The sequence below is a fragment of the Ursus arctos genome, unplaced genomic scaffold (genome assembly GCF_023065955.2).
Source record: "Ursus arctos isolate Adak ecotype North America unplaced genomic scaffold, UrsArc2.0 scaffold_11, whole genome shotgun sequence".
NCBI lineage: Eukaryota > Metazoa > Chordata > Mammalia > Carnivora > Ursidae > Ursus > Ursus arctos.
The window spans coordinates 31,072,162-31,088,850 of NW_026622775.1; the positions used below are offsets into that span (position 1 = coordinate 31,072,162).

Genomic DNA, 16,689 nt, shown 5'->3' on the forward strand with positions numbered 1-16,689 from the left:
GTCAATTTAGCGAGGGTCCGTAAGTAGTAAACTCTCTCAGTATTCGTTCGTTCATTCATTCATTCATTCATTCACTTACTTAGAAAGCATCTATGTTCAGTCCACAGACTAAGGACCACGAGAAGATGCTCAAATACAAGTCCTGTCTCCCAGCTTGCTTAGTCTCTGGTATTTTTCATCTGGTCTCCCAATATTTCCTATTCTCTTTTACTAACTGTTTATGTGAGACTATTGTCAGTGCCTTATATTCTCCTGGGCCAAACCTGCTTTTTTTTTTTTTTTAAAGATTTTATTTATTTATTTGACAGAGAGAGAGACAGCCAGCGAGAGAGGGAACACAAGCAGGGGCAGTGGGAGAGGAAGAAGCAGGCTCATAGCGGAGGAGCCCAATGTGGGGTTCGATCCCAGAATGCCAGGATCACGCCCTGAGCCAAAGGCAGATGCTTAACGACTGAGCCGTCCAGGCGCCCCCCAAACCTGCTTTTGATGTAACACTTCAATTAGGACTATCTTGCAAGTTTCTCAGAGAATTGTACCTTTACTTAAAGAGTGCACTCAAGAGATTGTGTACACAGGGTTATGAAGGTTGATTTGTAGATGGTGAAGCCCACTGAAAAATTAGTTCACATAAGCCCTAATCTAGACTTCACTACTGGCCTTTCACTTTCAAAAATAAGCTTTCTATCTGGGGATATTTTTAGATTACATAGAAATTGCAAAGGGGATGCAGTAAGTTCTTGTATGCCCCCACCAGATTCAGTTTCCTCTAATGTGATCATTGTGCATTACTCAGATCCATTTATCAAAACTGAGAAACCCTACATTGGTATGTTGCTATTAACTAAACTTCACACTTTATTCAGATTTCATGAGCTTTGCCACTAATGCCCTTTTTCTGTTCTCGGCTCCCATCGAGGATATCATATTATGTTCAATCATCATGTCTCCTTAGTCTCCTCTGGTTTGTGAGTTTCTCAAAGACTGATTGTGACCTGGGTGGTTCAGTCAGTGAAGTGTCTGACTCGGATTCCAGCTGAGGTCGTGATATCAGGGTTGTGGGACTCAGCCCCGTGACCAGCTGTGTGCTCGGCGGAGATTCTGCTTGGGATTCTCTCTCCCCCTCTCCCTCTGCCCCTCGTCCTGCTCTCTCTCTCTCTCAAATATATAAATAATTATACCTTAAAAAAAAAAAGGACTGATTGTGACCGTTTTTGAAGACTACTAGTCAGGCATTTTGTAGAATGTTCCTCAATTTGTCAGAGAAATTTTGTAACAAATGATGAGAATGGGTTTATAGGTTTGGGGGAAGACCACCACAGAGGTGAACTATCTTTCTTACCATATCATATCAGGAGGTATGTTGGTTTATGGTTTTAGAGAATCTATTTCTTCTCTTAAAACCTTGAGCTTTTACTCGTCTTCATCTAACATACCGTACGCAAATCTTTCCTTCTGATTTGGCTCTGTACAATCTAGCTACGAAAATTCTCTAATTTCCCCCACACTTCTTGACAGTTTTTTTTCTTTAATCCTGCTCTTTCCTCAAGCTCCATATGTCCCTCTTCATCTTTCCCTCTCTTCCTCTCTCTGTGCCACCTCTTTATCCCTCTTCACAACATCGGTTCACTCCCTAATTTACTTGCCACTTGGCCTGAGCCCCTTCCTGGCTTCTGATTTGTTCGCTAGTGATCTATAATGATCATCAGATCTCATGAAGGAGTAAGAGAAATCAGGAAATGAGACTGAGAAAGATGAGAAAAGACTGTGACATCATGGAAAAAACATAGCATATAAGCCAGAAGAGTTGAGTGGGAAAGACAGCTCTTTCATTCGCTGATTTGCTCTCTATATGCACCTCACTCCCTGTCCAGGTGGAATCATCATCTTCTGTAAGAGACGATACTGTTTCAAACTCCATGTATTGCACCTGGCCCCAACCCCATTTGCCTGCGATACTCTTCTCTCCCTCCCTGCCCATCCTTTCTGAGATCCAACCATCTGGTAAACTTCCAGCTCATCCTTCTGGAGATCTAATGTCCGGTGTGATGATTATAGTTAACAATACTGTACTGCATACTTGAAATCTGTTAAAGGAAATTGACCTGAAGTAGTCTTACCATACAAACAAATGGAAACTATGTGAGGTGACAGATACGCTAATTAGCTTGAGCTTGGTAAACATTTCACAATGTATACATATATCAAAACATCACATTGTATACCTTAAAAATATATAATTTTAATTTGCCAAATATACCACAGTAAGGCTAGAAAAAAAAAAGAATCAGTTTTTGAGTAATTTTTAGGTCCTCTGGAAAAGTTCATCATTCCCCCTTTGAGTTATCAAGTATTATGGTCTCTAATATAAAGGACCACAGGGTCTATTGATCTATTTATTTATTTAATGTATTAAACTATTTTGGGTTCTCTGAGGACACTTACTATGGCTTATATAGTTTTCCTTTGTACCTATCACAGGTGCTTATTTGACTCTTAAAATTTTTACGGAATGACTAGATCAATTAATATTTAATGTTGGGTAAGTCAAATAGTATCATCCTTAGGCTTATTGTAAAGATCAAATGAGACAGTTGTGGAAGCACCTAGTAAAGTGTAAAGAGCTATGCAAATTTATGTCAATCCGCCATCACCTATTTCTTATTCCCGTGAACGCCCCCTACCCCAAATACTTGGTTTTTATCACTCATATGGCACTCACCTCACCATAGTTTGCGGGTAGGTCATGTGTATTAGTTATCTACTGCTGCGTAACCAATAACCCCCAAACTCAGTGACTTAAAATAACAAACATTTATCATAGTTTCTTTTCTTTTTTAAGATTCTATTTATTTATTTGACACACAGAGAGAGAAAGCACAAGCAGGGGGAGCGGCAGGCAGAGGGAGAGGGAGAAGCAGGCTTTCTGCTGAGCAGGGAGCCCAAAGTGGGACTTGATCCCAGGACCCCAGGATCATGACCTGAGCCAAACTGAAGGCAGGTGCTTAACTGACTGAGCCACCCAGGCATCCCTGCCCCCATCATAGTTTCTGAGAGTCGAGAACCCAGGTACAGCTTAGCTGAGTCCTCTGTATCAGGGCTTCTCAGAGACTGCGTTCAAGGTATTGTTGGGGCCCTGCTTCTCAAAGCTCAACTACAAAAAGCATCTGCTTCGAAGCCCACTCACCTGGAAGGGGGCAACCTCAAGTGTTTGCAGGCTGTTATTGGTCAGAGACTCCCTTCCTTGCCACAGGGACCTCTCCATAGGGCCACACACAACATGGCAGGTTGCTTCCCCCAGAGCAAGGGCTAGAGAGAGAGTGAAAGAGAGTGAGAGATGGCGAGCAAGACTGGAGTTCCAGTCTTTTTGTAATGTAATCTTGAAAGCGATGCCCCATCCCTTTTGCCATATTGTACTTGTTTAAAGATGAGTCAGCTATTAGATCCCACCCACACTCAAAAGGACAGGCTTACGCAGGACATGACTCTCAGGAGCCAGGGATCATTAGGACCATCCTAGAGGTTGCCTACCACCGCGCGCCACCAAACTGCGATCACTCCAGGATCTAGCCCTGGCTCACGGAAAATAGGTAGGGCCTGCGTGGTTCCTAAGTTGATTTAAAGAGCACAAAGCTGTGGACACCGCCGAGATAAAACAGGTGCTGCCACCAGGAGAAATGTTCCCAAGCATCTCCTTATCTCTCCGCACCATTTGCACTTCTGTGTGGGCCACCCAGAACTCCTGCTGGGCACAGCCGGAAGGGGACAGTCGGTTCCGGAAATCAGCGCACCCTGCTTGAAGCGTGGCTCCAATGTCTTCCGGCGCTGGGTCTCGAACCGCGCATTACTTACAGGCAGCAGGGAGTCGTTGAGTCACCCACCCCACAAAGATGAATCGAGTGGTTTCTACTTGCCAGGCTCTAGAAATTCAGTGGTAAAGAAAAGGAAGTCCCTGCTCAAGCCTGCGCTGTAGTGATTATTTTCTCTTTGGGCCTGACATGGTTTCTCTATTAGTGTTCCGGAAAAGGAGCCAGACTTGATCGCACGCTGACTGCTCCGTCGTGACGGCCCCGGGAGGAATATCTGAAAAGGTATTACTCATAGCAGGAGGGCTGCTCCTTTCTAACTCCCTCAGCTTCTTTAAGTCTTTGCTCACCTATGATAAGGCTTGTCCTGACCGTCCTATTTCATGACATGGACGGACCCCTCCACACCCACTCCCAATTCCCCCTGGCCTTCTCCTGCTTTCTTTTGGTCCACATCACGTATTATCTTCCAACCTCATTTACTTACTACCTTTGCTCCCTAGTGTCCCTCACCCCTGTTTGAATCTAAGTCCCACAGGCGTGGGGATCTTTATTTTCTCTCTGCTGTATCCCCAAAGCCTAGAACTGTGCTGGGCACCTAGTTGGTGCTCAATAAACATTTGTTGAACAAATGAATGGAGTCCCTCCAGGTCAGGCTTCCTTTCTAGGCCCCACTTTGTAGTTTGGGAAATTTTTCATAAAGGAAGAGAGATGCAGAGGGAGCCAACGATGCTCTTAGCGGCCACTGTTGGCTCCAAGGAAGGAAATTAAATGTAATCTGTTTGTGGGGCTAAGAGATGAGATGCGATGAGTCAGTGCCAAGTTGGCCGATGATGGATCTGTGGCCGTCACTTTCTCTGGCTCACTCTTCCAGGCTGTCCATAGCCCCAGCTGTCTGCTGTTCACTCTGGCTCGGTGAGTGCGCACACGGGCAGAGCGGGCGGAGGAATGAGAGCCTGGGGCTGCCTGGTGATTTGGAGTGACTTGTGTCTAATTGGAACCGAATCGGCACCCCTGACCGTTTATCCCCCAAGGAATGGGGAACTGTTGTACTCCCCAGTCAGTTCAGAAAGTTAGTGCTGCGATTCTTCCAGGCCTTACAGATAATAGGAAGTGATTATGGGAAGTGAAGCTACTTTGGCTGACCTCCCCTTTTTAGTTTAACTTTGTTATCGCTTCTGTCTTACTTGCTTTGCTCCTCATTGCATGATAGGCTTGAATTAAGAATGATCCTTTGGCTAAACCCTTAACATTTTGATGGGAGGGGAGAAGTTTTACTTCAGCTTTGAACTAAGTTCACAGACACACGTCCAGAGGGGGATGGGAAACAGATCTCTGCTTCTCTCCTGTGGCTGCTTTAATCTACATGGAGCCCACCTCGGAAGGAAGGAAGGACTTATCTGTCATTGCTCCCCATCTCCTCTCTTGTCCACCTGCCCTCGAAGTCTCATGTCTGCTTCTTCCTTCTCTGGCCTCGGTTGTCATTGTTTATTTCAGCTCATCTGGTTTTCCCTTGGAAGTGGTGTCAAGTCACAGCAGATCATCCAGGAAAGAAGGAAAGGGACTTCGAGGTCCAGACTTGCTGCCTGTGGAATTAACACACCTTAGCAGAAGTCTATGTGTTTCTTTTCCTTCTTTAGAAATCCCCCCCCTTTTCCTTTTTTCCTTATAGAACAGGGCAGGCTCCAGAAATGAGGCAGACATGAGTCCACCCACCAGAAGAGGGTGAAAATGGAGAAAGGCCCTTCCTGTCATATAAATTTGAATGGAAATAAAATCTATAACTCTGGTGGGTAGGAGTTCTCTTCAGGGGGCCAGAAGTGCTAGGAGAAGATATTAATTATGATACATAATCATATCTTTAATCTAAGAGTCTGTAAAATCTAGTGCCCTGGAGGCTCACTTAATATTAGTTTCAATTTTTAAATGGATATTTATTTTTATACTTTAAGATGAAATATGTCCGTTAATACACATGGAATAATTGAATTACCATAAACTGAAGAAAAGCACAGAAGTAGAGAGAGTACAAAATTAAAATCATATGTATTATCCATCACTTGAAGACAACTAATATTAACATTTTGTCCTACTTCCCTGCAGTCTTTTTTTAAATGATCGTAACTATCATGATTACGTAACTGTAACTATATAGTTCCTATTATTCTGTATCCTCGTGTCTTCTCATAGCATGAGACATTTTCCCTTTTTTTTTTTTTTTTTAACAAACTCCCCATGAACATTTTTCTCAAGGGCTGCAAAATAGTCCAGGAATCCTATGGGGCGTAGTTTCCTGACCCAATCAGCAGATCTAAACTAGGAATGAGCATATTCTTTCTATAAAGGACCAGCCAATAAATGTTTTTGGCTTTGTGAGACATTGATTTCTTTCACAGCACTCAGCATTACCAGAGTGGTGCAAGCAGCCAGGAACACTATGTCAACCAATAAATGTGGCCGTGTTCCACTAGGACCGTATTTATAAAAACAAGCCATAGGTCCCGTGGGCCCCACAGGCCAGAGTTCGTGGACCCTCTTCCAAGCTATTATGTCGTGTTCATTTTTGCTATTTTAGATTCTGTGATGATCACGGCGCTTCCTCCACTAGGACCACTTCCTTAGAAAACTCTAATAGTAAGACTGAAGTGAAGACCAAAGTCTTTGAAAAATGTTAAGGCTCTCCATGTTGCCAGATTTCTCCCTCCAAGGACACAGCCGTCAGCGATGTGGGATACTGCCAATCTTACCCCATTTTTTTTCAGTATTTATTTTACTCATTTCATTCAATGTCATGTTTAGAAGATAAATTGCTAAGTGGGAAAAAGCAGGCTAAAAATAAAGTGTGAGGAAAAATGTGAAATTTACAGTGAATAAAGAAATCTGTCATTTTGATGGGCAAAAATATGAAATGTCAGGATTGTTTTAAACTGCGTTGCCTGGAGGCTGGGTGATCTCCCGGCTTTGCTGTTCTGCTGCATTTCCTGTTTTGTGACATGTCTGCTTCTGTCTTTGCTCCCTTGGACTCTGACGCATTCGCCTCTCCCCCTAACTGTGTTGAGTAAGTTTCACGGGAGACCTCTAGAACTACCTGATGACATCTTAAGAGGAATGTTTAAATACATTTTGAAGTATGATTAACAACGGCGTTTTAAGTGGTCATTGTCAGTTTTTTGTTTGTTCCGTTGTTCTTTTAGAACCGTGAGTCAAGGGAATGCAGGGGCCGATCAGCCTCTATTCAGAGCAATCCGTAATCACACAGCCATGTAAAGCGGCTTTATCTTTTTAAGTTTCTCTCTTCATCACTCACTTCCTGTGGCAGCTGTAACAAGTGAGCACAAGCTTAGTGGCTTAAAACAACAGAAACTGATTCTATCCCAGTTCCGGAGGCCGGAAGTCCGAAATCCATACCACCAGGTGGAAATCAAGGGGCTGCCGGGCCACTTTCTCTCTGGAGGGCTTCTGGAGCCCGTTCCAGCTTCTGGTGGCTCTTGGTGTTCCTTGGCTGTGGCCACATCACTCCGATCCTGAAGATCGGCAGCTTTGACTCTCTCTCTCCGCTCCGTCTTCCTATCACCCTCTCCTTTGTGAATGTCAAATCTCCCTCTGCCTCCTCTTCTAAGGACACTCAGGACTGTACGGAGGGACTCCCGGGTCATCCAGGTCACCCTCCCCATCCCGAGATCCTTAACTGAATCACATCTGGGAAGCCCCTTTTTTTGACTAAGGTGACATGTTCAGGTTGCAGGGGTTGAGTCCCAGTATCTTTGGAGGGAAGCATTTCCCAGCCAGCACAATCTCCCACTTACCCTCCTCTTCTTGCCCTTTGCGTAGTTAAGCACTTCCACACATTTCATGCATTTTCTTCCCATTTACCTTCCAAACATGGATTTATATATTTATAGCCTCAAGGAATGTGTCATGTGGTTGTGTTTTTATCTTTTAATATTTAAAAAAGAAATGGTATTGTGCCATAAAAACCTTGCTGTTTCTTCTTTTCCCTTCAACATTATATTTTTGAGGTCTCTCTGAGATGTGACTGTAGCTCTCATTCTTGTTTGGCTGGTGCATTTTTCTTTTTTCTTTTCTTTTCTTTTTCATTTAACATTTTTTTCTTAGCCAAACGCACATCCCTCTACCTGTGGACACATGGATGATCTCTGATTCCAGTTCAGCTATAAATTTTATATCATTACCTTGTTTGGTTTCACAAACATATGCTTGACTTTTATAATAATATGAGCCAATGATCACCGAGTGCTTACAACATGCTGGGCATTGCACAAAGCACATTTTAAACCTTGTCCATTTAACATGTCCAACAGTACTGTTAGCTTTGTCACTATCACTTTTAAACTTAACAGGGACCTGAGCGACAGAACAGCCAAGCAACTGGCCCAAGGTCATAGAGCCAAGTCAGTGGGAATACAGTGTGAAAAAAGCAGCCCCTATTCCCGAGGAATTCCAGGTCAGATGAGGGAGGACTATACACCCTGAAAGTCCGTGGCAGTGTGGGTACACACACACACACACACACACACACACACGCACACACACGAGATTTCTCAGATGGGGCCGAGCCCATGAACCCGCTCGCCTCATGGCAGGCACCATCTGGCTGGAGGTCTGGGATTCCCATTCGTTCTGGCTCTTTCGGCCTCTCTGCCTTGACTCTCTATTCTTTTCTCTGAACCTAAAGCATCAGAACAATTGCCAAGCTCTACACATTGTAACCCCTAAACAGCTCTCAAAGTCATTGCTTAATTTTCCCTGGTGAGTATTTCTTTTCTTTATGGTTTTAAACATGTAATAAATGTTTATTCAGTGCCTATTCTGTCCAGACGTTGTTCTAAAGCCACAAACATTAAGTCAAGGTTTTGTTCAACTCAGTGAGGTGGGTATTATTATTTCCCCTATTCTCAGGATAAAGAAACAAAAGTACAGAGAGGTTAAGTAAGTTGCCTGAGGTCACAGAGTTGGGGTTTAATCCTGGCAGTCTGTAGATAATGAAGCTTTCAACTGCTATGTATACTGCCTTCCTCCCCCTGCTGCTCTCTTTATTTTTCTCCTTATTCCTTCCCTTTTTCCCTTCCTTCCTTTCCATTAGCAGCTTTCTGTGTTAGACCAAGGATATACCAGTGAATAAAGCAGTGCCCTCGGGCACACACAGTGGGGAGGATGCCCATAAACAAACCAGCCAGCAAACAAACAAAACTGACATTTATGATTAATTAAGGAGCCTTCTGGGTGCTGTGACTTGTTCTTCCTTAAACCAATCTTAGCATTTTAAAATGAACTCCATTGTAGAACCCACCTACATTCTTTTTGGAACTCTTCTGGATGTATTTGCATACAAATCTTACCTGTCTTCACATGGGTCAAATTCCAAGAAGTGTTGTTTTTTTTTTTCTTTTACGCTCAATACTACGGGCACAGTGAATGTACCAAATAAGTACAAGCTGGATCAATGGATTGATGGAGTAGCTTCGGTCAGTGCAAACCCTGCTTGGTGGTGGCTGGTTACCCTTAGGTTCTCAGGTCAGGGCCAGGGCCTGGCGCATGGCTGAGTCAGCATCGGGCTCATTGATCTGGGGGAGGCAGGGGCCTGCATCCTCACAGTCCAGCAAGAATCTACGGATACGTCGGAGCAGGGCAAAGAATTCATGACCAGATTTACGTAAGGAAGAAAGGCCTATCTGACATGCTGTTCGCTGTTCTGGATACTCTCACTTGTTGGGCTTCGTTTAGGATTTTAGGAGTTCTTTAGCCCGTAAAGTGGGTTTGCCTGAGCTCTGGGAGAATCTGTAATAAGCAGCACACATTTGTTTGAATCCTGCCACGCTGGCCAGGGCTAAAAAATTATAGTAATTAGTATCATGGCAATAAATGAGTTTCTAAACCCTCTTTTTTTTTTTTTTTTTTAAGATTTATTTATTTATTTATTTATTTGAGAGAGAGAGCGCACACAGAGAGAAAGGGAGAGGGAGAAGCAGACTCCCCACTGAGCAGGGAGCCTGATGCTGGACTCGATCCGAGGAACCTGGGATCATGACCCGAGTTGAAGGCAGATGCTTAACTGACTGAGCCACCCAGGCGCCCCAGTAAGCCCTCTTAATGCCAGAAAAATAAAGTCAAAACGAAGTTCTCCGTGTGTGTAGTACTGCCTTCTAAAATAGGGGGAAATTGCTCAAAAGGCATCAGTGTGCAATGGATGAGAGGCAGACCAAGAGATGTCATTTGAATTTAAAAACGTATGTTTGTGTCTTTGAAGTCTGGAAGCCAGGCCTGCTTGAGCCTTGTAGCTGCTCTCTTCTGTGTAGCTGCCGTCCCCCATGTCGCTGTTTGGGGTAGCTGGCATTGCCTGAGGCCTTGGAGGTATGGCCAGTCCTGGTCTGCTTCCATCGTAAGGAAGATTCTCCGCAGGCAAGTTCTGGAAAACTTCAACTTCCTCCTTCTAGTAAACAGTTTATGATTCTGTGCTCTGATGTACATACGAGACAATCCGTGTGTCAGTTGACAAGGAAAAAAGCTTATCGAGAATGTTTATATCTCCATATGACATTGACCTGGGTCCAGAAAATAATAAATCTTCCAGGAAGAAGAGAATGCTTTCTACTTCAAAGGAAGTCATCACACCTCTGAGTGCCTCCACCTCAGCCTGGGAAACTCTTGCAGTCTCTAAAAGTGCGCTTGTCCTGGCCTAAGGCCAGAGACCTGGGTGTCAGGGTTCCTGAACACCAGAAAGGATGACTCATCCTTTCTCCTCTTTTTTCCACTCTCAGCCTCTGACTGATACTTATAAGATAGCCGATTATGCCCATAAAGATCTCAGCTGGTGAGGGACCTCAGAATTCCATGGGGTTCCAAATGGAGTTTACATTTCATTCACAAAGCATCGTTCATCATTCATTAACATATACATAAAGCTAGCAAGGTCATGTGACATTACGATTCTTTGTTTTTCCTCCTAGATTCCAAGGACTGCTTACTCATCTTGGGCTTCCTTGTCCAGGACGGAGCCTGGCAGAAGACATGCCTTCAGAGGCTGTTTGTTTAATGAGTAAATCAATAAGGAATGCTTTGTTTAATAAATGGAAATGTCTTTGATATATTTGTTGATTATAAAAAGTCTGAAATGTCATTGTAAAACAAACAAAAAAACAACAACTCATAAGTATATAGAAATCTCTAACACAGTAGCTTCTTCCAGAGATAACTACTAGTAGGTTTGAGGTCTATATCCACAGGGCATGCCTCACAGAAAGAAACAAGAAAGGAAGGAAGAAAGAAAGAATGTGATTTTTTTTTTCTGTAACATCTTTTTTATTCAATATATGATGTATTGGGCATATTTTCAAGTCAGTACATAGGGAATTTGTGAAAAGGAAAAAAAAGCTTATAGAAAATATTTATACTGCCATGTGACATTGACCTAACTGTGGCTAGAAAATGACAAATCTTCCAGGAAGATTTTCTTAGTACCTTAGTAAAACTTGGTATGTGTAGAGCATAATGAAATTAACAAAGTAACTCCTGTTGGACTCTAGATTGTTTCCAGTTCTTACAATGATAAATAATATTGTAATGAACGCCCTTGTTAACAGACACATTCTTTCACACTTGTCTGGCTATCTTCTTAGAATAAACTCTAGAAATAGAGTTGTGAGGTCAAGGGTAAATATTCAAATTTTTTATATTTTCAGATCACCCTCTAGATAACCTGAAATTTTAACTAATTTTATTTTTAACAAATCAAAAATTAATACATGGCTATTAATAATAAGTAATAAGTTTACTGAAATAATAATTTTAATTCAGTTAAAGATTTCTGTCAAGGTATCCTCATTAATGCTGGACATTTTCAGTGTTAAGACTTTGCCATGATGATGGGTTCCATTGCTTTGCTTTATACCCCCATCATTGTTTGTGAGACTAAACATATCTTCATGTTAGTCTTCAGCACTGTCTTCTTCCTTGACTTTCTTGTTTTGTCTTTCATACATTTAAAGTTTCTAGATTGTTTCTTAAAAAGATTTTGACATCATATTTTTGCCTAAGGAGCTCAAGGCTGACTGAGTTTTTATTAGTCGTAAGAGGTCTCTGTGAGATAGATTTGATTTTCCAGGATGGGGCTGCTTGTAGCAGCGAAGTAGACTGAGGCATCATGGTGGGGGTGGAGTATTGTTAGCATCTTTCCGAGGGTTGAGATATAAATCTATGCATGTCACAGTATTCACATTTTGATCCAGTAATTCCAAATTCTAGCAAATTTATCTAAGGAAAAAGGAAAAGAGACAAGTATTGATATTCGAGGATGTTCATCCTCCGTCATTTATTTAAAAATGCATGATTTGAAAATTTGGTACATGTTATTGCCATGACTTTAGTAATGTGACTGGCAAAGGTTAAGAGGCATATAGAATCCAATCATATTAGTTAAGTAACAGTAAGAATTGTGGCCTAGACGGAGAAGAAGAATGGACACGTAATACAAGGTGATGAACGGAGTGAGAAGTTGAATCCTGTCAAGTGGGCAAGAGATAGAGAAATCTAGAAAAGAGGTGCACATTTCCCTCTATGCAAAGCAGGAGGCAGTACTAAGAACAGTATGAGCAGAACGCAGGGCTGTAGACTGCACAGGAGAGAGTCCCCGTTGCGACACTGACTATGAATGGAGCTGGTACAGTCATCAGAGACACTGGTGAGTTTGCCAACATATCTCCAGCCCTAGATCGGGCATCCTTGCCCGAACTTTCTGGCCAATGAGTGATCTCTACTTGCCGATGTTGTCCTCCGCTTTCTCCTGTCGTGGTAACTCCAGCAGAGTCTGCCTTGAGGTTTACCAAATTTAAGTCATTCATCATATCTGTCAGTTTTGGATCTGTTACAATTAATGTATTCATACCCCAAACACCCATTCTAGATTCCACCTCATATTCCTGTTCTCCACCTACTGTCTCTCTACTTCTGAAAGGTAATCCTTTAAATAAGTACAAGATTCCATTCGTTAGCACCTGCTGTATAACAAACTATCCCGAAACTTAGCAGCTTACGTTAATATTATTTTGCTCACAAGTCTACAATTTGGCAAGGTTGGCAAGACAGCTCATCTCCCCTGCTGGGCAGCTTGAAGACTGTGAGCTGGATTCCTCTGAAATCTTCCTCACTTTGATGTCTGGTGCCTGGGCTGGGAAGATAAGAACAGCTGGGACTGAGGTCATTTGGGGTTCCCTGGGAATTGGCCTCTATCCCCAGATCATCTCTCCATGTGATGGCTGCAAGATAGCCCACTTTCATACAGATCAGCTCGGGCTTCCAAGTCGCATGTTCCTAAAGAGAAAGCCCGGCAGAAGCTGTATTGTCTTTTATGATCTCATCTTGGAAGTCTTGTCACACCACTTCCAATGCATCCAATCAGTGGAAGTGTTTTCAGAGGTCCCAGAGAGTCAAATATCCCATTGTGAATAGCACCGTGGGGTGGGAGACAGTGTTGTGGCTGTCTTTGGAAAACACACTCTTTTACAAAAGTCAAAATAGGTTCATGGACTATGTATGCCAAAGAGTGAAACACGTTAGAAGGACTTTCTTCCCCTAAAAAATGTAGTAGTACTTTGACCACTGCACTTTGAAATGCGGTCTTCTTAGATTGCCGCCAAAGAGCAGATGAAGTGGGAATGGTCGCTAAGGGAGGTTTTAAGCAGAGGGCTTTATGGGGACTTTTCTCAACCCTGAATGTTTGAGAAAGACTTTGCTGTGCACTACCATCAAATCAGTCTGTTAGCAGCTTGTCATCAGGTTGTTGAGTCTCAGGCATCTTTGCCTTTCTTGTCTTTCTTTTGGGCTTGTCTGGATGGTCAGTACTGTCCTTAGAAAGCAGAGGAAGCTGAAGGCCATCCATTCCTAAACCGCAAGGACAGGGAAAGGACGCTGCTCCATGTGGGGACAGGTTGACCAATAGAATACGGCAAAAGTGACACACATGTCTGTTCCAGGGGTAGCTCTTACTGGCTTAAGAGCTTCTGTTCCTGCCTCCTCGAAGCCAGCCACCATGTCAGTGCAACTAGCCCACGACTAGTAATCCGTGAGAAGACCTGGCTGTGTGGAGAGGCCCTGGACGAGGAGACATAGTGTAGCGCCAGAGGGCAAGGTGCATAGAGGCACCAGGAAGTGAGGGAAGGAAGCATCTGGAAGTGGAGACTCTAGCCCTAGCCACTCCAGGAAACCACGCATGGATCAGAGACAAAGCCCCCAGCTGAGCCTTTCCTGAAGTCCTGTCCTACAAAATCCTGAGTAAAATAAAAGGAATGTTTTTAAGAGTGCTGACTTTTGAGGAAGTTTATTATACAATAGACACCTGGGGCATTGTCCCACTCCATTGTTGATACCATAGGGAATTTCAGTTCTAGGTTTTATTTGAAACTTCTTAAAAATGAGCACTTTTTAAAGACAGAAATTTTTACTGGTTTACTGACCTTTTTATTCTGAGATAATTGTAGACTCACATGTGATTATAGAGATAGATTCTGTGTATCCTTTGCCCAGTTTTTCTCAATGATAACATCTTGCAAAACTATAGTACAATATATAACCAGGAAACTGGCATTGATACAGTCAAGATACGGAACAATTCCATCACCATTAGGATCACGTGCGCTGCCTTTTTACAGCTGTACCCACTTCTGCTCCCATCTCCTCATTAATCCCTGGAAACCACTCACCTCTGACCCATGTTTATAATTTTGTCGTTTCCAGAATGTTATGTAAATGGAATCCTTCAAGATATAACCTGATGGGATTGGCTTCTTTCACTCAACATCATTCTCTGGAGATTCATCCAGGCCGTTGTATGTCTCAATTGCTCATTCGTGTTTGCAGCTCACTGGTGTTCCGTGGTGTGCGTACGCCATGGGTGGTTTAGCCGTTCACGTACTGAAGGGCCACTAGGCTGTTCCAGTTTTTGGCTATCATGAAAGCAGCTTCTGTGAACATTTATGTATAGGTTTTTGTGCGAACATAGTCTTTATTTCTCTGGGATACGTGTCAAGAATGTAATTCCTGGTTCATAGGATAGCTCCATGTTTAAGTTTTTAAGAAACTGTCGCACTGTTTTTCAGAGTGGCTGTGTCATTCCACATTCCCACCAACAATGTGTGAATGACTCAGTTTCTCTACATCCTCACCATCATGTTTTGTACTGTTATTTTTTTTTAATTTTTAGTCCTTCTCATAGGTATGGAGGAGTACCCCACTGCGGTTTTAATTTACATTTCCTTAATGGTTAATGATGTTGAACATCTTTTCATGTGCTTATCTGCCATCTGTCTATCTTCTTCAGCAAAATGTCTCCTCATGTCTTTGCCCATGTTTAATTGGAGTGCTTGTTTTCTCTTGTGGAGTTTTGGGAGTTATCTATACTAATTTTGTCAAGGACTTTTGTATTTGTATTTATCAGGGATATTGGTCTGTAGTTTTCTTTTTTGTATTCTCTTTGTGTGGTTTTGGTATAAGAGTGATACTGGCTAAAGAAAATGAACCGGCAGATGTTCTGTCCTGATGTTCTGTCCTGATGGAGAAGAGACCGTATAGAATTGGTATTAATTCTTCTTTAAATGTTTTGTAGAAATTTCCGTGAAATCCTCTTGATCTAGAGATTTCTTTTATGGGAAGATTTTGTATTTACAGATTCAATTTTCTTTTCTTTTTTAATATTTTATTTATTTGAGAGAGAGAGAGAGAAAGCATGAGTGGAGGGGGGTAGGGGCAGAGGCAGACTCCCCACTGAGCGTGGAGCCCGATGCGGGACTCGATCCCGGGACTCTGAGATGGTGACCTGAGCCAAAGGCAGATGCTTAACCCACTAAGTCACCCAGGCACCTCACAGATCCGATTTTCTTAATAAATATAGGGTCATTCAAATGATCTATTTCATGTTGGCTGAGTTGTGGTAGTTTGTGTTTGTTGAGAAATTGGTTCATTTCATCTAAGTTGTGAGATTTATGTGTGTACAGTTGTTGGTAGTGTTCCCTTATTACGCTTTAGGTATCTGGAGGATCAGCAGTGATAGTCTTTGTTCATTCTTAATGTTGGTAGTTCATGTCTTCTCTCTTCTTTCTTTGTCAATCTTGCTGGAGATTTGCCAATTTTTTTGATTTTTTCAAAGAACCAGGTCTTTGCTTCTTTGATTTTCTCTATTGTTTTTCTGTTTCCAATGTTATTGATTTCTGTTTTAATTTTTATTGTTTCCTTCCTTCTGCTTGCTTTTGGTTAATTTTATTCTTTTTCAGCTTCTTGAGGTGAAAACTTAGATTATTGATTTGAAACTTTTTCTCTTCTCTGATCACACATTTAGCACTATAAATTTACCTTGCTTTGGATTCACTGGGCTTCTTGACTCTGTGGAATTGTGTTTTTCATCAGTTTTAACTATTCTGAACTTTAACAGTTCTGAATAATTTTAACAGTTCTGAAATTTCAAATACTGCTTTGGCTCCATTTCTCTTTTTACCTGTTGAGACTTCAAGTAAGCATGTGCAGTCTTCTTTATTCTTCATGTTTCTTACCTTTTCTTCTGCACCAGCAATTTGACACTCCAGCCTTCATTATGGATACTTTTATTTTTTTTTCCAGTTCATTTTTTTTTTTATCATGTGTTAAATCTTCTCTTAAACCCATCTGCTAAGTTTTACATTTTGGTTATTTTATTTCTCATATCTCAAAGTTCCATTTGATCCTTTAAAAATCTGTTTTATACTTTTAACTATGAAATGATGACTCTCTTGACAGTTTCTCTTTTTCTTCAGATGTTAATTGTCAAACAAAATTTTAAACATAGTAAATTTATAAATTCCAATATTTGAAGTCTTTGTAAAATTATGATAGTCTATAGACC

At 42.0% G+C, this 16,689-nt stretch overlaps 1 protein-coding gene across 1 annotated transcript in view; it reads right to left on the reverse strand.

The window, feature by feature from the left end:
* Positions 1 to 3,184: 3,184 nt before the first annotated feature.
* RNF150 (ring finger protein 150) overlaps positions 3,185 to 16,689 on the reverse strand; it is a 284,261-nt gene continuing 270,756 nt past the window's right edge. The window contains exon 7 of the mRNA XM_057310084.1: positions 3,185 to 5,389. Within this exon, the coding sequence (XP_057166067.1) occupies positions 5,334 to 5,389 (56 nt within the window). The 3' untranslated portion in view covers positions 3,185 to 5,333. The remainder of the gene's footprint in view (positions 5,390 to 16,689) is intronic.